Consider the following 22,061-nt stretch of genomic DNA (forward strand, 5'->3'; position numbering starts at 1 on the left):
TGGTTTAGTTCCACCTATTATTCTATAGTTTCTCCATCTTTTAGCCATTTTTTTTTAGTTTTCCAAAAAGAAAAATACAACACAAAAAAGAGCTTAATTTCTTGTATTACATCAGTTCAAATCACTCCTTTACAGCATGACTAATGCAGATTAACTACTAACGTAATATTTTTGCAACCCTAGATAGCAAGTAGTACATTTATAAATTCATTTACTAGTTATCTAGACATTCTAGCATTATTTTCCTTTCCCCCACTTTTACTCAATACCCGTACTCTATCACCTGACTCAGTTCAGTTTCCTACCAATAGAAGTCCTTTTATTTAATTGCAGTTGAATGAACGCTAAATCATTCTATTTAAGTGCGCTTTTACTTTAACAAGCCCATCATGTAAGGAGAGACGTTGAAATTTCTTAATAGCATTATGTATATAAGTCACTATGTATATAAATCTTAGTTTCCTTCTTTTTTGTCAAATATCTTCTCATCAGTAAAATGTTGTCTTTGTGTCTTTTCCCCTTGTAGACCATATAAGTTTGGTTTGCAATTAACAGTGTTGAACCTAAGTTCATGTTTGGTTGCATATTTTCTTTTTTCCATTCTGGGATGGAGCAGTAGTCATCTTAGATAGATTCTTGTCTCTGTGTCTTTTCCCTTTATAGACTTCATGAGTTTGCTTTACATTGGGGAATATTTGGCTTGGTACAACGCTTGATTGTCTGATTTTTACCCATTTTTCGTCCTGGAAAAACTTTGTTTTCACCAGTTTAAATGTTTCTATACATGACAATCTCTTCACTTTTGAAGGTCCTACTTCTCTAGACAGTTTAACTTCCTTTCTTGCTATAAAAGTTTTTTTGAAGAACACCTGGTTCTGTCTTGATAAAGCATCTTCTTGCTCACAATTTGGTTCTTTATCTTTAAGGATTTGGTGTAGCAGTTTGTCCCTGTTACTTGTAGGTTCCTCTAGAGAAGTTAAGTTTACATCATTGTCTGATTCCCTAGGCATTCAAATAAATCCACGTTTGTAGCAAAGTAGCATTTATTAAAGCGATGGTGAAAACAGGTACACAAGGATTGTTAAGAATGGAGACTACCTCTGGGGTACAAGATAATAACCAAATTCAAACCAGGCCGTGTCCAATGGGTCCTTTTCCCGCGTGCGGGAAAGCAGGTGAAACAGGCGCCCAAAACCCCTGGGAACAAACGGTCTTAAACATAAACACTAATTCGCTTCCCAAGCCCTAGCCTATTATAATCAAAGCAAAGACAAAACTCCTTCCATCCTCCAGCAGTTGACCTTGGCATTATCTAAGTTCCAAAGCAGCCCTAACAAACGGGGAAAGGCATTTACCTAATCCACAACGCTTACCAGCCATTTACTTTGAGGAGAGGAGGGGAAATATCACTCCTCCTTTCCTTGTCTTTCTGGCTCTTAAGAAGGGGTTTGTTCAAAATATCTCAAGGCTCTTTACTGTTGCTTTTTAGATGTACTCACAATCTCTTCACCGATGTGGGAGGTGAGGCGTTAGGCTCTCTTGGTCAGGTGTAAACAGCTTCACAGTCATGGCTCCATGACTGCGCACCTTTGTGATTCAGCTTCGGGACAACCTTGAGCTGCCAGCCACTCACCACCATTCGCGGGGAGCCAGGTAAAGTCCCCTGCAGCCGACCCTCCCTCCAAAAGAGTTGGTGGGACTTCAAGAACCCCCTGAAGGTCCCCCTAAGAACCACAAAGAGTCGGCATTTCTCAGGAGCTCGCAGAGAAAGTGTCCGTTCTGCTGCTCCGTAACCCGGAAGTTCCTGATTTGGTGTTTCTTAATGGTAAAGGCAGGCAAACTGATCCAATGCACATTTGTGTTCCTTGCACTGTCTCATGGAAATTCAAGGATTTCTCCCACCCCTGATCCACTGTGGTGGTGGTGGTAAGTGTCATCAAGTACCAGCCCATTTATGGTGAATCAGTAGGGGTTTCAAGGGAAGAGAGATAGTTTGCCAGTGCCTCCTCTGCACAATAATCCTGGACTTCCTTGATAGTCTCCCATCCAAGTACTAACCAGGGCTGACACTTCTTAACTTCTGAGATCTGACAAGATCAGGCTAGCCTGGACCATCTGGGTTGGGGCCTCCTCCATTTTAGGTAATTTAAGTGCAAGCTAAGAGGACAACCTGATCTATGCTCTAAAATTAGGTAACTTTAATGACCCAAAAGTATCCATGCCTTCACTGATAATATTCAAAATGTCACCCTTTGACAGTATAACTTAAAAACTATTGCAAGCTGCAATACTTGTGTTAAAAATATAGCTTGATTACCAAAGCATGATTTTTAGCATACACAACTATATATGCATGAAAGCCTGTAGAAGCAGCTACCTCTGCAGCTATGAGGCATCCAATTCAAACTCATAACAAAGCATCAAGGTGATACAGTGAGGGACTTAACACATGCATAAATAATCAGGGTAGTAATTTCCAATGTCAGTTGTATTTTTGAGAAGTTTGAAACATCCCTGAAGATACTGTCTGGAATGGGCATGCTAAGGTGTATTCAAATGCCCTTCCCCATTCACATTCTCACATAAGTGGCTGCATAATAACAATTTGTTTATTTTTTAAAAAAGAATTTTATTAGTTTATATAAAGAAATGGGGAAAGGGGAAAAGAAGGGAGGAAAGAAAATAGACAGAAATATACAAAATTCCAATTTAGCATTTTGCATGCATATCTTCTCATTACAATTTCACAACTATTTCATCAATCATTCTTATTATTTTTCACTTAATCATATTCTCTCAGTACTTGAGTTTTAACCAGTCATAAAATGTCCTCCAAGGTCTCATAAATTCTTCTTCCATTTTTCCTTTTAATATGTTTGTCAACTTATCCATTTCAGCACATTCCATAATCTTCAATATCAACTCATGTAGCATTGGAATCTTTGGTGTTCTCCATGCCATTGCAAATAAGATTTTGGCAGCAGTTATAACATGTACAATGAAATATCTATGATTCTTATCTAACTCATCTGGTAAACAGTTTTAACAAAAATATTTCTGGCTTAAAAGATATTGTGATATTCACGATTGACTGTAAGAAAGTATGCACTTCTATCCAAAATGTATGAACCTTTTTACATGTCCACCGTATATGGTAATATGACCCAATATGGTTGTTACATTTCTAATATATATTACTCAAATTTGTATACCTTTTAGCCAACCAATATGGGGTTAGATGCCATCTATAAAACATTTTATATGAGTTTTCATTGATGTAACAAGTTACTAACATTTACTTTCCATATTTTACTCCACTGTGACAGATTGATGTTATGACCCACATTTTGCATCCATCTAACCATACATTCTTTAACTATTTCGTCCTGCATTTTCAATTGCATCAACATACCATGCATTTTCTTAATAAGTTTCTCTCTTGAAGTACATAATAATTTTTCAAATGCACATTGTTCTGAATAAAATCCATCTGTCTATCCTTACTATATCTAGATTCAACTTGCATTCTAGTCCACCAGTCTAAGTTTATTTCATTTTTCTTCAATTCTTCCTGAGATTTTAAATTATTTTCATAATCTAATAAATCTGCATATCTAATAGCTATTTGTTTTGAGGTCAAAGTTGGTTGAGAAAAAGCTTCTGGAGACACCCATCTGGGAATTTTAGTGTATATCAGTGGATTAATCTTTTCCCACATTGTCGATAATGATCTTCTTATCATATGATTTTTTAAAATATTTATGTCCATAAGCTTTCCCATACCATAAAAAGGAGTGCCATCCAATGTTCCCTCTAAGCTGTGGAGTCTTGTCAGCAAAACTTCTACTTTGTGAGCTACTGGCTTTAAAGTTGTGAGCAAGCAATTTGGCTACTGCATAAATTAGTTTGCTCTGGAGCCATCCTTCCTGAGCTGAGACAAGAATGTGTTAGCCGGGCACTAAAAAACTGTGAGCTAGCTCACACTAACTCAGCTTAGAGGGAACACTGGTGCCATCCCAGTTTTCAATCATGTCTGTCTAGAGCCAGCAGCCAATGATCTTCAAGCAGAATCCATTCTTTCAGCCAGACTAAACTTGCTGCTCTATAATAATTCTTCCAGTCTGGTTCTCCAAATCCAGCATTATCTTTCACATCTTGTAAGGCTTTCAATTTAATTCTTTAATTAAATTTAATAAAATGCTGTGTCAGTTTATTCAATTCATAATTTTTTTTGTTTAATGTATATTGGTAACGTTGGAAATAAAAACATCATATGTGGTAAAATATTCATTGCTATTCTACCCATTAGTGATACTTGCACATTTTTCCATTTCTCTAAATCCTTTTAAATGTCTTGCAACACTTTTTTATAATTATCATTCATCAGGGAACTACATTTTGCTGTAATATTAATACCCAAATATTTGACTTTCTTCTCCAGTTAAAATCCAGTCAACTCTGCTGTTTCAAGTCTTTGTTTCAATGTCATATTTTTCATAATTGATAATTCATAAATTGATAATTCACAATTGATAATTCATAACTACCATATTTTTTATTTCATCAAAGAGTTTATTTTCATTCCCACCATCTATATATCTAATAGCCAAGGTCCGCTCTGCATGTGGATGCTTATTTCCATGGATCTGGGTCACATAGAGGGTAAACAGATCATCCAGCAAACTTGGAGCAGTCCCCATGTTTGCAGAAAAATCTAAAATATTTTTAAAAGTATACGGGGATACTTAAGTCCCCTCAAAAGTAAAACTGCTGACTCTGCACAAGCACAGAGAATGGACTTACTGAGGCACGGGGAAAGCTGTTGGAGCCACTAGGGGAGCCGCCACCGCAATAGCTCTGCACCTCGCTGCTGGGACAGCCCCTGCCAGGACTGCTGGCAATGAAGACTATAGCTTCAGCCAACAGGTTTGTGCACTGGACTGATGAGTAAAGGCAGCCAGTGGCCCCCCCGGGGAGGGAGGGCAGCCACAGCCAGACGTTAGTTGAAGCACAAGGAGGTGAAGCCTGCATCATCAGCCCCCCTCCCTCCTGCAACCAGATTGGGGACATTTGCTGACCTGCAGCAGCAAAAGGAGAGAAAAAGAAAGAAGTGGGGTTCTGTGAGAGGGAGACGGAGAAAGAATAGGGAATTGTCTGTTGGGGGGAGAGAAAGAAAAGAATTGGAGATTGTCTGAGGGAGGGGGAGAGAAAGAGAAAGAGGAAGAGGAGATTTGGGGTAGAGAAATAGTGGAGAGAAAGAGAGGGGCAGACTGAGAGGGGGTGGGGGGCAAAGGACATTGAGAAGGGCTGGGGTAAGAGAGAGTGAGACATACAAGGGGTGAGAGGAGAAAGGAGGTAAGAAAGGATTGCTGGAGAATGGGATAGGGAGGAAAGCTGACATGGAAGGGGTGAGAGGAGAAGGGGACATGAGGGAAGATTAGTAGATAAGGGGTGCGTGCAGTAAGAAAGAGGGTACTTTGACAATAAAGGGGGGAGGGGGGCAAAGGTAGGGGGATTCCCCTCCCCACAAGTTCCTTGCGAGGACTTCCTGCAACAAAGACTACGGTAGGGCCACAACATACTATGCAACATTTTGTTGCGGGTCCCTCTTGTTTTCCATAATTTATATATATTTTTCCTGTAATTTATATATATATTTCCTCTTATTGATGTCACTTTATTAAGGGAATCTTTCCTAATAGCTCTTGTCAGAACTTCCAAAGTTAGTATAAACAGCAATGGAGATATTGGACAACCTTATCTTGTCCCTTTTTCAATTCATATATTATAAGTCAGTTCATTATTTACTAATACTTTCACTTTCAGTCGTACCTACGCACCTACAGCATTTGTGCTGCAACTGACCCACCCTACCCTCCCTATGGGCAGCACAGGACTAGCTGGTCAATATATTTAGGGCCAAGCAGGAATTTTTGTGATTTCACCAGACTGGCTAATCGCAAAGCCTTTCCCCTACCTCCTTTTTTGCTTGCTCCATGTTGTCTTTGTGGACAGGGTTTCCCCCTCATTAAATAGGGCTGGTTGTAAACTGGTTAGGCCACAACTAGTTGGCAGGAATAGGATGGGATGAATCACCCTGAGACATCTGGTGATGGGGAGGGTGTCCAGAACAGGCCGTCACGTGCCTTGCAGCTGGTTGTGCTGCGAAGGAGCACCCTTGGTGCTGAGCAGCATCTGTTGAACCTGATAGGAGCCTTACAGCACGCCAGGGGAGAGGGATGAAGGAGGGATGTACACCTTTCTGTACATTTAGCTGTGCACTAGATGAGCCAGGGTGGATCTTTCCAAAAGGCAGACCCTCAAAAATCATCAGTTGATTGAAATAACTGAAACAAACAGTGACATGGATTAGCCATTTAATTGAATTAAATAACTTTAAATAAACAAAAACTAGAACACATTTTTCTGTTGCCTCGTGTCTTCAGCACAGATGGGGTGCTGGAACAAAGACCTCAATAATGCTCTTACTTGTTCTTTAACTCTTTTTACATAAGTGTTTCCCAAACTGCCTTCTTCTATGCAGAATACTAGGGGATGATTCATCTCCACAGGCAGTTCATTCATACAGGGGGAAAGAGAAGGAGTTAAATAGCAGAGGGCCAGTGCTCATGATACTCATGCCACATGATGTCAGCTTCCCTGAGACTCTGTTCCACACTGATAAAATAATGTATGAAGTAGAGAAATCTTTTAGCTGGAAGTGGATCGTATCAATATGATGATGTTAGTTGTCAATTGCTGTCTCATGTGATTCCCCCCCTCCGAGGGGTGAACATAGCACTATTATAAGGCAGAAACCACATTAAGAACTGTTGCACTTTTGCCAGCCCAGTCACATGAAGCCCGTATCAACCATTTCAAATAGTTCACAGCTCCAAGAATTCAAATGTTTCAATGGTAAGCATTGTCTGTATTGTAAGGAATAAAAATGTTCATGGTCTACAGTGTTTCTTGTCTATACTTGTCTTTCTCTCTAAATGTATATGGCAAATTCATGGGCAATTGAAAACAAACTGATCATAAAATGACTTAATGCCTTCACCCAACAATATTAAGGGTGTGGTTTTTAAAAGTCCCCTGGAGCTCTGTGAAAAGATTCCTGTGTAAGCTATTTTGAGGCTGTGTTCCACTGTGGCCTCCAGGCCCCTTTAAGCAAACAGCGTGGAATATGTTATATTTCAAGTTCCACAGCAGCTGGCTCTTCACACTGTGCTTCCTTGGTTTTTTAAAACACAGATTGCTAGAGCAGTTTCTTGAAGAAAGCTGAAATACCAATATAATCTTAGAATGTAGTCTAGAAGTATGCTCTTAATATTTATTTGTGGAAATCATAAAGATATTCATATTATTGCCAAATGAAGTCGTTCCTTCATAAATGCCTGGCCGATTTTATCTTTGCATAGCAATTAGGAAAAGGCAAAACTAGCTGTAAGTATAGGTTTTTTCCTATCAGGGGAGGTTATAAAATCCAGTGTTGAAATCTGGAAAAAAATGTGTTTATTTTATTAAAATTGATTAAAGATGTGTTTATTTCTGTTATTTTTGTTAATTTGTTTATTTTATTTACATTATTTATAGTTCACTTTTTTCACAGGGACTCTAGACTGATTACACTTAGTGAGTTAATACAATCAACAAAAATTGTTTATATTTATTTATTTAGATTTTTTTAGTCTGCTTCTTCAGAGAGTTCAGGGTAGCATGCACAGCTCTTCCATCTTGGATTTATCCTAACAATAACCTTGGGAAGTAAAGTTGACTATGTGTTTGGCCCAAGGTCACCTGGTAAATTACATGGCAGATAAGGATTTGAACCTTGGTTTCTCAGAGCTTAATCCGACACAGTAGTCATTACACCATGCTACATCTTTGATTTATGCTGGTTTCTTTCCATTTTTAAAAACTATGATGCACTTTCTATATTGTCTTTCATTCAACTTTGATTTAGAAAAAATAACAATTTCTGCTTGGTGAATTAAAACTTTGGATATAGAAGATAGCAATATCAACATGTAAGTGTGATATTTTAATTTTCCTTATATTGGTCATAATCACTCAAAGCTAAACTAATTTAAATACCAATTATTTGAATGGAAAATTTAGGTATGTTACCTATTATACATAGCAATCTGTGAGATGCAGTTAAATATCTGCTCTGTGGCTAGAATCCAAATTTAAAGAAAACTGAAGTGAAGAATTACAAAATTATGTTAAAATGTCCATTTCACAATGTCAATTTCATAGAAATAATATCCCTGTTTCTATATTTCCAGCTTCAATTCATAGCTAAGGGGATGAAGAAACCTGTCTTAAGCTCTTCATTGTCAAAATGGTGATCCTAGAGATTTCTCTTTGAACATACTCAGAATGTAGTAACAAAACATATATTGACTTCGCATTGCAGCAGACATCAAAATGTATTGGCCCTTGAGGTAAATATTAATCTCCACTTTGGCATAAATCAATACTTGCCACTTGAGTCAATACATTTGGATGTGCTTCTCAACAGAATTCAATATCTGCTTAATTTGCAACAAAATTAATTATACTGTTACAAGATCTTCACATGCTATGAGTGACTATAGGACTATAGGACTGAGCTAGGGTGTGGCCCACCAGGTTCTGTGTCTTCAGCCAGGATTGTAGTTTCATTTAATTAGAGAGAGATGTACAGAGAATTTTTATTCTGGTCACATTCATTTCATTTTGTTCTTTATTCATTTAAATAGGAAACACATTTTCACCAGTAATTTCTTTTCCTCACCATATTGGATTTGCATTCTCAGGGATAGTGCTGGTATCCTTATCCTACCCAGTGCTCTCTCCTAGACAGTGGGCAGATAGAATAACATGTTTCTGTTTTATGTGCAACTAAAATTCTCATTTGCACCGCTGGCAGTTGGAAGTATAAATTGGCATGATCCCCTTTCTTTCTTGGCCTCTGAAAAGGAGGGAAATGGGAGAGGCTGCTGGTAGCACACGTTACTTGAAATAGCTGCCTTATTACCTCAGAATCAATTCAACAAACTATTTTAAATGATTAATGATAAATAACACTCCTCAGTGGTCACTAAACATAATCTTCCTCTTAGTCTTGAAACATAATTGATACGTTTGCTATACTACAGAATCCCAGAATTCTTGCTAGTTGTGATTATAAATATGGCTTTCCATTGTGTCCAAGTCAGTGATAAAATGTGCCATTATGTGAAATGTTAGTCTATGTTGCCTATTAACAATGGTCATCTTTTTATACATGTAACAGCCAGATAAATTCACTATGGATTAAGATGCTGAAGAAAGTTCTGGTTGAAACTTGGTCTTGCATTGAGGCTTTCTGTAGCCAGCACAAACTGCTTAGATGGAGTATTTGTTTGGGAAAGAAGATCATAAAAGTTGTCAGCCATAGAAATAGCAGTAATTCTGAAGTTAAGCAAGAGTATCTCCCAAGCAGACAAATTTTATGCTTTATGTAAATGGATGAGTCAAGGGCAAAGACGTCACAAGATACTTAAAGAAAACACTTTAAGAAAATAAGCCAAGGAAGTTCTCTTTAAAGTAGACATCAGCAGTTTGGTGATTAAAATAATCCTGAGAAGGTTGGGGTTTTTTTTATTATAGATAAGTAGGAAAAAAAGGCTCTGGAAAACGAAGTGTCAGCTTTACTTTTGTACAGTATAGAACAGGCCCCAATAAATGCTCTCGAACTTTAAAAAAATCTAAGAAATGTTTATCTAGGTGCTGTTTCTGTATGGGATCATGAAAATTAATGTAAACTGTCATTGCTTTGAAAGTTGATTGCTGAATGGATTGTCCAGATGCCAAAGAGGTTTAACAGAGATGTGTGAACTTGAGGTTATGCGAATCTAGCCTTAAGTAAAAATAACTCAGCTGTTGAACCAAAGTTATATTGTGTACCATCTATGTGTGCAGTAAGGTGGCTTAGAGATAATTCAGTGCTTATCTGGTACTGGTCATTTGCTAGTTAACCCTAATTTTAAAAATTTGTGCCCTGTAAATTTTGAAGCATGATTTTCTGTTCAGTAAATCCGATTTCAAATTTGCTGATTTCATCACTTAAATTCATCTTTTCCTGCAGGCCCTTTTTTGCAATCAAACTCACCTCTCCCCAACTGCTTTGCCATCCTTGGGTAGAAAAATACACTGGCCTGTAAAAATGAGTTAACATAAGAACATAAGAGATGCCAATGTTGGATCAGGCCAAAGGCCCATCCAGTCCAACACTCTGTATCACACAGTGGCCAGAAATACCAGTGCCATCAGGAGGTCCACCAGTGGGGCCAGGACACTGGCAGCTGTTTCAAGTAACTTTTGCCACTTTCAGGATTCCTGGGGTAGCAACCACTGAGAATCTGGAGACAGGGAATGGGGGGCAACAGAAATCCCATCACTCTGCTGCAGGGATCTCCAGAAAGTTTATGGTAATAGATTTCAGAGATTCCTAGAGCAGACTTCCAGGTTTTCCCAGGATGTGATGCCAATGCCAATTTTCCCCCTCCTACTGGCCACCACAGCAGCAGCAGGAAACAGGATCCACACTGGGAACCTGACATTTATATGGGGGGAAATGTAGGCAGGAATGGGAAAGAGCAGAGCATGACAGTAACATTAAATTCTAAGCCAAACAACTTTGGGGCATGTCATAGTGTTCATTGCCTCTAGGCACTTGTTGATATGCATACAGCAAAAATTGAGGCAGCTGAGCTTCAAACCAGGCTGGGCTGTTTAAAGTAACAAGACATAATCCGGCCCCGCACGAGACAGCCCAAGCGTGCCTTGTGGGGGCCGCGTTTGCCTCCTCGTGAGGAGGAGTAGCAGGCAGGCTGCGGTGGAGCTTCTGCTCCAACAGGGGGAGCGGAGCCTGGCAGCCTTAATAGGCTTGCTCTGCTCTCCCCCCAGCCAGTTGCTCGCCTCGTGCTCGGCCCACCCACCTGCCCTGTATGTAGTGTGAGCATAGGCTGGTTGCCCTGTTTACGGGGAACCGGGTAGGAATTTTTTGGTTCCATTCTCGCATTGGCTATTGAGATGGAGTCTTTTTCGCCTACCCTGCACTGCGGTCAGTGGATTGAGGAATTGGTCTGGGATGGTGCCTAGGGACTAGTTCGTCACTTTGTTAGGGCAGAATTAGGTTAAAAAATACAGTTCAGCGGCCGCAAGCACCACTTAATAACCCCGGGTGGGGGTAAAGGGGTCTGCTCGACCAGCCTTGTAGCCGTGCGGCCTGGGTGAAGCTTGCAGACCGCCTATGGGGATGGTCACGACGGAGACTCAGCACTGGCCATGCGGGGGTGCTTGAGGGCTCCTGAGGGCGCATCCCAATTTTTGGCTCGGCTGGGATTGCAAGCGACTTATGGTTGGCTCCAACCCGGGGGGCCCCGGTGTCTTGCTTCATAGGGCTGAGGATGGGAGTCGAAGCGACGCCAGGCCCGGCCTCATCGCTGTTTTCCATGGTTGCCCTTTGCCGTTAAGTTAAGAAGTTAATAATTTAATAAAGTGGCCTTATTTCATCCAACCTTGTTGTCTGACTATTTCTTCCGTCTGGGGGGGCAATCGCCTGAGCTCAGTTTCAAGGCAACACACATTGAGGATTAAGGAAGGATTTTATTACTGAAGATCATCTATTAATAAAAGTTGACTCTAGTTTTAATCGACATTAGCCTTGTGTTTTCATTCTTCTGTACATGGGCAAGTGAATGTTGTCAATATCTGAACAGTATGGGTGGTTCTGTCTAACTTTTGACTTTTATAATACGATAAAGGTTATATTGCTTGATATGTATTAAAACTTGCTTTTTACATGCAGGGAGATTGCCTTGTCTGTTTATTAAAATGTTTGTTGCTTAACTTTATATACAGCCCTGAAGGAGGACTTCTATACTTTGCCTTTGAAATCTGGGAACGCAGGGAACAAGCTTACTAAGAAGTTGAATTGCTTATGCTTGCTTTTTGAGCATCTTACTCTCAGAAAAGTGTTCTTACAATTGCACCCTCAGTCTCAAGTTTAAAAAAAACTACCCTGAATCTGACAGCTATTTCAGTTAGCTATTAATTGCTCAAGATTTCTTACTCCACCATAATTTACGCCTTTTGAGAACAGAAAGGCCACACCTGAAAAATAAGGTCACACAATGAGCAGTACACATAGATGCATGCCATTGGCCTTCTAAATTCCTGTGGGCTCTCAGGTGAGGAACAGGATTTTAGTGTTCTGAAAAAACTCTCCTTAAAATAACAAAATTAAATCAGAGATTTCCCTCAACATCAAAACAGTGCAGCCAACCTTAATGCACATATTTTAACATTTATATCTCTGGACCAATCAATACCACTTAAAACATGCTGTGCTTATGATATAAGATATTTTATACAGGCAGACATAATGGCCACACTACACGCATATATTTTATAGCCCATACTTGTTCACAGAAGAATATCCAAGATTCTTCTTGCTACTATTTTAGTACTAATGGCTTTATTTTGGAGATGAGGAAAGCCATTTTAAAAGGATTCATTCTGTAGATGCAAATATTAAAGAGGCATTTGAGTGAAGTCTATTTCTGAAGTCATATACAGAACTATCAATTTGATTGTTTTGTCCAGGTACTTCTATCACGTCTTTCTAAAAACAAACACCCAAGATAGCTTACAACTATCCAGCTACAAAACACAATAAAACAACCGTTTAAATTATATATTCTTGAAAGCATGGCTGAACAGAGTGGACTCCACCAACACCTAAGTAATGATAAAGTAGATGCCAGAGAAAATGGAATTCCATAGTCAGAATGCCAACCACCTCCCCCATCCCCAGTTGCTACCCCTCAGACCTGTGAAAGCTCTCCCTACACAGATCTTATCTGACTGGAAGATTCATGTGAAGAACAAGCAATGGTTAAGATACCCTGGTTCCACATCATATAAGGCATCATAGGTCAAAGCTACTATCATGCCCACTGCAAACTGGAATGCCATGAAGCTGAGGCCAGATAACAACCCTGGACAAATGTACAGGACTATTTTTACTGACATAATGTATACAAAGCGCTCACTTTATTCTCTTGAAATCTGCAATATAAATGTTAACCATCACCAGCTATTTGATATATATTTGCTAAGCCATCAAACAATCTGCTAATAGAAGTATAGTTAGTCTCAGTTCACATAAGCAAATGATGATGGGCGACTGTTCAAATTCTAGTGTATGCATGAAATTCTACCTGGGAAGATGCTTTTTAAGAGATGGTAGTAATTTTTTAATCATGCCCCTGCAATCCATCCCTTCCGCTTTCCCCAGCAAACAGTGGTGTGGTGAGCATTCCCTCATTCAGCTCATGTCTTTCTCACAAGTAAAAAACAATGAGATGATGATACGTTGAGCTGTTTGGATCTTCTGTTTCACATGATTATGCTGCTTTGTCAGATGACTGATCTGCAAACAGCTTCACTTTTAAAAGGCACATAGTTCAAAGAAAACAAAAGTATGATTTGAAATTCAGGTTATCTGGAAGCATCACATGATGAAAGTTCTGAGCTGTGTAGCTGCTGCTGCTGTTGTGAATGTTGAGGCATTCACAGCAGCAACAGAGCATCCATGTGGCAGTGTTCCCCACATTTTTCTTGCCTCACTACCCCATACCCAACATTTGCCCCCCACGTCTCATCTCATGTAACCAAAGTGCTTTTTCTGGCCTTTTGAAAACAGTAATTTCTAGATACTTAGAGCATTATAATGCTTTAATGATCTATTGCCATGATCTATAAGGTACTTCGAATTCCCAGTCTCTAACCCATTTTACAATGAAAACAATCCAGTAATTACTGATCTTAAAACAAAATATATTTCCCCCAGGTCTTTGGTTGAGGAAAGGAAAATGGCATGGATGTAAGGGGGACCTTAAAAATGTACACCTGGTCATCCACATGGCATGTATAGTGGTTAATATCAGGCCAGGATTTGGAAGGCCCAGGTTTGAATTCTCACTCTGGCATGAAAGCTTTCTGGGTGGCCTTAATCCAGTCACACATTTCAGTCTAACCTGCCCCACAGGGTTGTTGTAAGGATAAAATGGAGGAGAATAGAACAATGTAAGCCACTTTGGGTCTTCACTGGAAAGAAAGGTGGGGTATAAATAAAATAAATAAATAAATACATTTGACAGTGATTGTGAAGAAATGCATTTTTCTTTGGAGGTCTGAACTGAGCAAAACCTTCACTCTGAGTTTTAAACTTTTTCTCTCTCTTGGCAGAGATCAGGCAGGAGGGGGGAAGTCAATTCAATTGCTTTCCAGCCTTACCTCATCCACCCTTTTAGAAATGTCAAGCAGTCTGTCTAGAAACAATGAGATGGTCAAACACCACTAGCTAGATAGGTGATATCTAGCAGGGGACAGAGATTTGGAGGAATTAAGTGCTAGAAAGACTACAAGAAAAATTACCTGAAGACTTCAGGAAAAATTTCTTTTGCTCAGCTTGACCTGGTTCATGGGTGGAGAAAGAGGGATTATAAAACTCTTTTGGTGCTGATTCTATCGAAGCAAGACAGAACTCTTACCTGAGGTCTGTTGTCTGGAAAGCAGTTGTAATTCTGGGAGATCACCTGGAGGTTGGCAACCCTAGGCCTAGAAATTCAATTTGCATAACTCAACTAGGCCTGGCTGCTTGCTACTGTCCAACAGCAGCCACCATATGAAAGTAAGTGTGGTATTGCAGTTAGAGCTTCAGACTGGGTCTGGGAGACCCAGGTTTGAAACCCTATTTTGCTGTGGAAGCTCACTGGGTGATTTTGGACCAGTCACATACTTGCAGCCTAACCTACCTCACAAGGTTATTGTGCAAATAAAAAGGAGTAGAGTGGAGTAATATAGGCTGTGGTCACACGAAGCATTAGCCACGCTACAGAGATGGAAGATAGGCGGATTTTCTGGGTGCGATCAAACTACAACATCTGGGAAGCATAGAACTCCCATGGTGAACCCGAGGCTTCCCGCCGAAGATGTGTCATAAAAAACGAGTACCTCGGAGGTACTAGTTTCTGGGAACCGCGGGGCAAGGGTGGGTGTCTGATCACATTGGTAGCTTGTGGCATACGGTGCCTGCCCATGTCCCGCCGCAAAAAGTTTTTTTCAAGTCTCCACGGGATGTGCACAAGCACCCAACGGCGCATGCGCACAGTTCGGTTAAAAACTCCCACAACCCCCGCCGTGCCGCTTCTTTCCCACACCGCAGGATTGATGTATGATCGGCACCTCCCCCCAAACCACAGGACGTCGGCGGGACGTTTGATCCGGCGGCCGCACGGTAGTTTGCTCCGGGGCAAACAGCCACGCCTCCCCCCTGCGATATCCGGCCTGTGTGACCGGGGCCATAAGCAGCTTTGGTCCCCACTGTGGAGAAAGGTGGGGTATAAATTAATAAATAATATATATAGTTAAAGGTGGGAGGCAGATAAAAGTCTTAAAGGATGATGCTGTTAAAGTGCTGCACTCAAAAAGTGCAGCAAATTTGGAAAATGCAACAGTGGCCACAGGACTGGAAAAGGTCAGTTTATATTCCAATCCCAAAGAAGGGCAATGCCAAGGAATGTTCAAACTATTGCACAATTGTACTCATTTCACACGCTAGCAAGCTCAGGCTCAAGATCCTACAAGCTAGGCTTCAGTAGTATGTGGATAGAGAACTTCCAGAAGTACAAGCTGGGTTTCGAAGAGGTAGAGGAACTAGAGATCAAATTGCCAACATTCACTGGATTATGAAGAAAGCAAGAGAGTACCAAAAAAATATCTACCTCTAGCTTCACTGACTATGCTAAAGCCTTTGATTGTGTGGATCACAACAAACTATGGCAGGTCCTTAAAGAGATGGGAGTACCACACCACCTCACATGTCTCTTGAGAAACCTGTATAAGGGTCAAGAAGCGACAGTTAGAACTGGATATGGAACAATTGATTGGTTTAGCATAGGAAAAGGAGTACGACAAGGATGTATATTGTCCCCTTGCTTATTTAATTTATATGCAGAGTACATCATGCGAAATGCCAGCCTGGATGAATCACAAACCAGAATTAAGATTGCCGGGAAAAAACATCAACCATCTCAGATATGCAGACGGTACCACTCTAATGGCAGAAAGTGAAAAAGACCTCAAAAGCCTCTTGCTGAGAATGAAAGAGGAGAGCGCAAAAGTTGGCTTGAAACTCAACATTAAGAAAACTAAGACCATGGCATCCGGCACCATCACTCCTTGGAAAACAGAAGGGGAAGTCATGGAAGAAGTGACAGACTTCATGTTCCTGGGATCCAAGATCACTGCAGATGGTGACTGTGTCAGAGTTCCCAGTCAATCACACTCAACACCAGGATCTTCAGTAGATTCAGTTTATTTATGGAGAAAGTACATGAGACACCTTAAACTCTTGTGTCAGGAATGGAGGGGAAGGCATGAACCCCAGAGGATATATCCCCTTCAGAGGAGACCCCCTGATGCTACCAAGCCAATAAGCAGGCACCCTGCAGCGTGGGCTAAAGCAGGGCCCTTAGCTTTCCAGTGGGAAAAGGAGGGCTAGGAGACACCGCCACTCCAAGGACACCTGCTGAGATAAGTGGCTGCAGTGGAGAAGGGAGGAAAGGAGGGAGATGAGCAAGCCCCAGGCCTCCACCCCCCACACATTTCAAGCTATGGCAGTGTTAGCTGACAGACTGCAGCTATGAAATTAAAAGACACCTGCTCCTTGGGAGGAAAGCTATGGCAAACCTAGACAGCATAATAAAAAGTAGAGACATCACCCTGCCAACTAAAGTCCGTATGGTCAAAGCAATGGTATTCCCAGTAGTCATGTATGGCTGTGAGAGTTGGACCATAAGGAAGGCCAAGCGCCGAAGAATAGATGCTTTCAAATTATGGTGCTGGTGAAGACTCTTAAGAGTCCCTTGGACTGCAAGCAGATTGAATCAGTCAATCCTAAAAGAAATCAACTCTAACTGTTCCCTGGAAGGCCAGAGACTGAAGCTAAAGCTCAAATACTTTGGCTACCAAATGAGAAGGGAGCACTCACTGGAGGAGACCCTGATGCTAGGAAAGACTGAAGGTAAAAGAAGACGGGGATGGCAAAGGATGAGATAGATAGTGTTATCGATGCAATGAACATGAAATTAAGCAGGCTCTAAAGCATGATGGAAAACAAGAGGGCCTGGCGTGATGTGGTCCATGGGGTTGTGGAGAGTCGGACTCAACTGTGTGACTGAACATCACTAAAGATAAAAGGTAGGTTGGTGAATGGCTGAGAAGAAGACACTGAGGCAGGGGAAAGGGAGAGGATATAGGGGTTGCTAATGAGAAAGGGGAACTAGGGTTACTAACTTCAAAGTGAGGGCTGGAGATCACCTGGAATTACAACTGTTCTTCAGATGACAGAGATCAGTTCCCCTGGAGAAAATGGCTGTTTTGGAGGATGGACTCTATGGCATTATACTCTTCTGAGGTTGCTTCTCTCCCCAAGCTTCACCTCCCCAAGGCTCCCCCCTCAAATCTCCAGGAATTTCCCAACCTGGAGCTGGCAACTCAAAGAAGGAACTGATCTCTGTAGTTGGAAAAAGATCTTACAGATGGTAAACAGTTATTGAACAAGACCTCTCTAAAAATAAGTTACATGGTACGATGAAGTGGTATACTTACCTTCAACTATGACACATGTGCTCTCAGATTGATATTCAGCGAATTTTGCAGCAGCCTTTGATGAGCTTGGAGCACATTCTCCAATGACACTCTGGAAAACATAAAGGATTGATTTTGATTATTTGATGGACTAGATTTATCAACACCCTAACCTTACCAAAGAATGTGGCAAAAGGACTGAGGCACCCCACTTCAAGATGAGGATTGGAATAATATTTGGAATTCAATAACATTCCAATCCTCGACAATTGTAATATGATATCAATCTTTTAAAATTATATCAAGGTGGTACCTGACCCCCAAAACACTTGCATATTCAAATTCTCAATTGAGTCCTATGTGTTGGAGAAAATGTGGGGTGGAGGGGTCCTATATACATTGTTGGCTCCTCTGTCCGGTTCTACAAACTTTTTGGAAGATGGTTCTCGATAACATAAATTAATTACTGGATATTCTGTATATTTTATGCCTGAATGCTTATTACTAGGTTTGGAGTTGGTGGGAGACCACTATTCTTATATAGAACAATGTATTTTAATGATGTTGCTTTCGGCAGCCAAATCTTCTACTGTCTCGCTTTGGGAGGTGTCTTTGTCTCCTACCTGGGATCTGTGGTGTAAAAAGATTTGGGAGCAATATGTGCAGACTAAGATGGCCTTTAATATTATGAATCCACCCTCTTCTAGAGCTGTAATTACTTTTGAAAACACCTGGCAACCCATATTAACTTTTTTATCATGCTATAAAGAAATTCCAAGGAATCTATATACTAGCTTTGTTTAAGAATATGTTGTTTTATCTAAAAGTGCAATTACTGAATGTAACTATTGAAGTCCTATTGGAAAATTATAGTAAGATACTTTGAAATATTAAGACCCTATTTTTAAAATCTCTCGATTGTATAAGTTGTATATACCTTTTATTTTGCTTTTGCTGATGGGGAAAACCTGTAATAAATATTATAAAAGAAAGAAGAAAAGGAGAGAAGCTATAGAGGATTTAAGGAAAGGGAAAGGGGCTTTCAGGGACAGTAAAGAGGAAATAGTGAGAGAGGGGAAATGAGATGCTCCCCTGCAAATCCTTGTGAGTTCCGACTATTTCTATATAATTGTGATGGATGCACTGCTTTTTTTCTTCTTGTCTACTATATACCTGTTACAACAGTGAAGAAAATAGGTAAGATAAGTCTTCACCCTTGGTAAAGTAAAACAACTGAAGGTAAATGACAGCAGTAATCCCCATAAAGAATGTCCTGTGGTGACTTAGTTCCAATATTAGTTCAAAGTTAGGCTAATTATATTTTCTCTAGACTTACAGTGCAATCCTAAGAACACTTTCCTGGGAGTAATTCCTACTAAATATACCTTAGTATGTCACATTCATTATCAATTACAACTAGAATTACAGCCTTCCAAGGCCTTTTCTGCATGCATATTTACCCCACCATTTCTCAGTAACCAATTCTGTTTGCCTTTATTCTGAATTAAGTGCTTGCAATTCTGCACCTCTGGATTTCCCCCTCTCCCAGGAATCACAAATTATGTGAATAATGCACAATGCATCTAGAACCAAAACCAGTTCAAAGCATGTTCCCCGCCCATGCAATACCTTCCCTTCATGTGCAACTTAGCACAACAAAGGACTCCTGTTACTTCTCCGGGAGGATGCAGAAGCGGGTGGGTGGAGGAATGGCGTCTGGTCTGAGGGGGCTGGAAAAGGGGTGGGGTGAGGAGTAGCTTTCAAGGGGGCCAGAAAAGGGGTGGGGATGAATACTTCAAAGGATTGATTCTACACTGCATTACCCCAGCGTGGTTAAAGTTTGCCAAAAAACCAGCACTCAGATACCCTGCAGAAACAGCAGGGGGAGCTGAACTGACAGCTGAACAATGTAGAATTGAAAAATAACCCAATGATAATGGAGAGCAAACACTGGAGGTGATGCAGAAATAAAAATATAGGGCAACTCAAAAGAGGGAGGCAATGTGGAATGTAAAAAATGCCATGACGCATGACGGCTGTGAGGAGAGCAAACACTGATAAGAACATAAGAACATAAGAGACGCCAATGTTGGATCAGGCCAAAGGCCCATCCAGTCCAACACTCTGTATCACACAGTGGCCAGAAATACCAGTGCCATCAGGAGGTCCACCAGTGGGGCCAGGACATTAGAAGCCCTCCCACTGTTGCCCCCCCCAAGCACCAAGAAGACCGAGCATCACTTGCCCCAGAGCCCCTATCTATACCTTGGGGCTAATAGCCACTGATAGACCTCTGCTCCATATGCCTATCTAATTCCCTTTTGAAGCCGTCCATGCTTGTAGCCGCCACCACTTCCTGTGGCAGTGAATTCCAAGTGTTAATCTCTCTTTGGGTGAAGAAGCATAAAACCCAGTGCAGAAACAGCCTAAGCCCGTTGGTTTTAATGCGCTTAGAAGAATGTAACTCTCTTTAGGGTGTGCTGCTGGGTTTTCAAGATAAATATTTGGAGCTGGAACTGCTTTAAAAAGTAGCTTTGCTAAGGAGCTCCAATCACCAGTGTTTCTTCTATATAGTTGGCTATTACTTCAGTTGCTACTGTGCTGTCCAAGTAGAGCAATTCAGAAATGAGTAGGATTGGAAAGACATTTTTCAGGTGTACTTGGAAAACTTCTTCTCAAGCTGCACTGGAGATAGATCAAGATGGGTAGCCATGTTCGTAGTAGCAATAGAAAAGAGCAAGAGTCCAGTAGCACCTTAAAGACTAGCAAAAATTTGTGGCAGAGTGTGAGCTTTTGTGAGTCATTGCTTACTTCTTCAGAGTATCTTTTCTCAAGCTTTACTGGACCCGTATCCCCACTACCACTTGATGCCTTTTATTGTTTTATTACAAGCCACACTGCTTCACTGCACATTGCAAAAAAACCCCCAAGGGAACAACTGGAAAAAACAGTTTGAAAATAAATTCCCTTCCTTGAGAAAAGTTATTAACTGTGTTTTTGAACTGATAAAAATAGCAGCACAAAATGGGCTAGATACGCTGCTGGGAATGAGATTAGTAGATCCAGGTTGAACTCAGCTCAGAAATAGCACAAGAATCAAGGCAGAATAGGAAGAGGAAAATATTTGATGGCTTGGAGGTCCAAGTTTCAAGTTACCAAAGGACAGCTCACAATTTTCTATACACCATAAAAAGAAGATATATGATTTGCCCCCTGAGCTGGAAATAATGAGACAGACAACTGTTTGGAATTCAAACAAGGACCACTTTATTAACTATTTATTTTGCATAATAAATCAACAGCAAGGGAACTAAGTGAGAGCAGAACAGGTCAGGCAGGTGTCACTCCAGCAACCTCCTTGCCTAGATGTATGGGCAAGTCACTAGCCCCAGTCTAGGGCCCTACTCTGGCCCGCGACCGGCAGCCCAGCACACAGGTCACCCCCCAGGAGCACCTACCCCTGAAACCCTACAGCCTCAGGGAGGAGCTTACCCAAGAGGCTCCCTGAGGTGGTCACCATTCCTAGCCCTAAGCACTACAGCCCTGGGGCCGTTCCTGATGACCCCCTGGTCCCCAACCGGAACTGACTGAAAGTGCTAACCAGTTCTGCTTTCCTTCCCACCCTATTCTGCCACAGGCAAGGCCAAGCCTCTGCTTGGGCTGCGGCGGCCAAACTGTTGTCTAAAGATTCTCAGTGAGCATATGAGTTGATAAAGAAACCTTGTTTTTGCTTCATAGAAATCTACATTGAAGCAGTACATGGTATAAATGCTGTGGTTGCTACATTATGGCCGCGTTCAGACTGGCAGTTTGCAGTGCTAGGGTGTCGCATCAAAGAAGACCCAGAACAGACCCAGAACGGCCGTTCACACTGCAGCAACTGAAGCGGGAGGATACTGTGGAGGAAGCGCAAGGGAGCGTTTGCATTGCTGGCCCGCCCCTGGTGGGCTGTTAGCGGCTGTTTTTGCACTCCACTGCATGTGCCTATCTGCATGGGCGCCTGCCATGGAAACAACCAGCACCTATTGTTGTGAGAAAAATGTGTCGTCCCCCCCCCTCTGGTCCGTGTCCTCTGAGTGTTGCCTCCTCACCAAAGGCGAAAGATGTAAGTTTGGGAAACGCTGAGCGCTGGCTGAGACACACCAAGCAAAGGGTCTCTTCTTTATCTTTTTATTAAAAGCTCAGTATTCAAAGTTTACCTGGCAAGGTGACCAGCAAGACGCTGTGTCAGCTTGCCAACACAGTACATTTCTATTTCAACAACTATAGATAGTAAACAAACACAGAAAAATGAACATGCCAGCAAAGTATCCCACCCCAAAGCATGCAAGAAGCGAAAGGGTCCTTTCGGGTTGACTCCAAATTCT

At 41.2% G+C, this 22,061-nt stretch overlaps 1 protein-coding gene across 1 annotated transcript in view; it reads right to left on the bottom strand.

The window, feature by feature from the left end:
• Positions 1–569: 569 nt before the first annotated feature.
• The window catches only part of LOC107113041 (uncharacterized protein K02A2.6-like), an 80,024-nt gene continuing 58,532 nt past the window's right edge, over positions 570–22,061 (bottom strand). The window contains exons 2-3 of the mRNA XM_015414276.1: positions 17,716–17,806; positions 570–967 (exon numbers count right to left, since the gene is read on the bottom strand). Coding sequence (XP_015269762.1) covers positions 570–967; positions 17,716–17,806 — 489 coding nt within the window. The remainder of the gene's footprint in view (positions 968–17,715; positions 17,807–22,061) is intronic.

The sequence above is a fragment of the Gekko japonicus genome, unplaced genomic scaffold, assembly GCF_001447785.1.
Source record: "Gekko japonicus isolate JY-2015 unplaced genomic scaffold, Gekko_japonicus_V1.1 scaffold72, whole genome shotgun sequence".
In the NCBI taxonomy this organism is placed as follows: Eukaryota; Metazoa; Chordata; class Lepidosauria; order Squamata; family Gekkonidae; genus Gekko; species Gekko japonicus.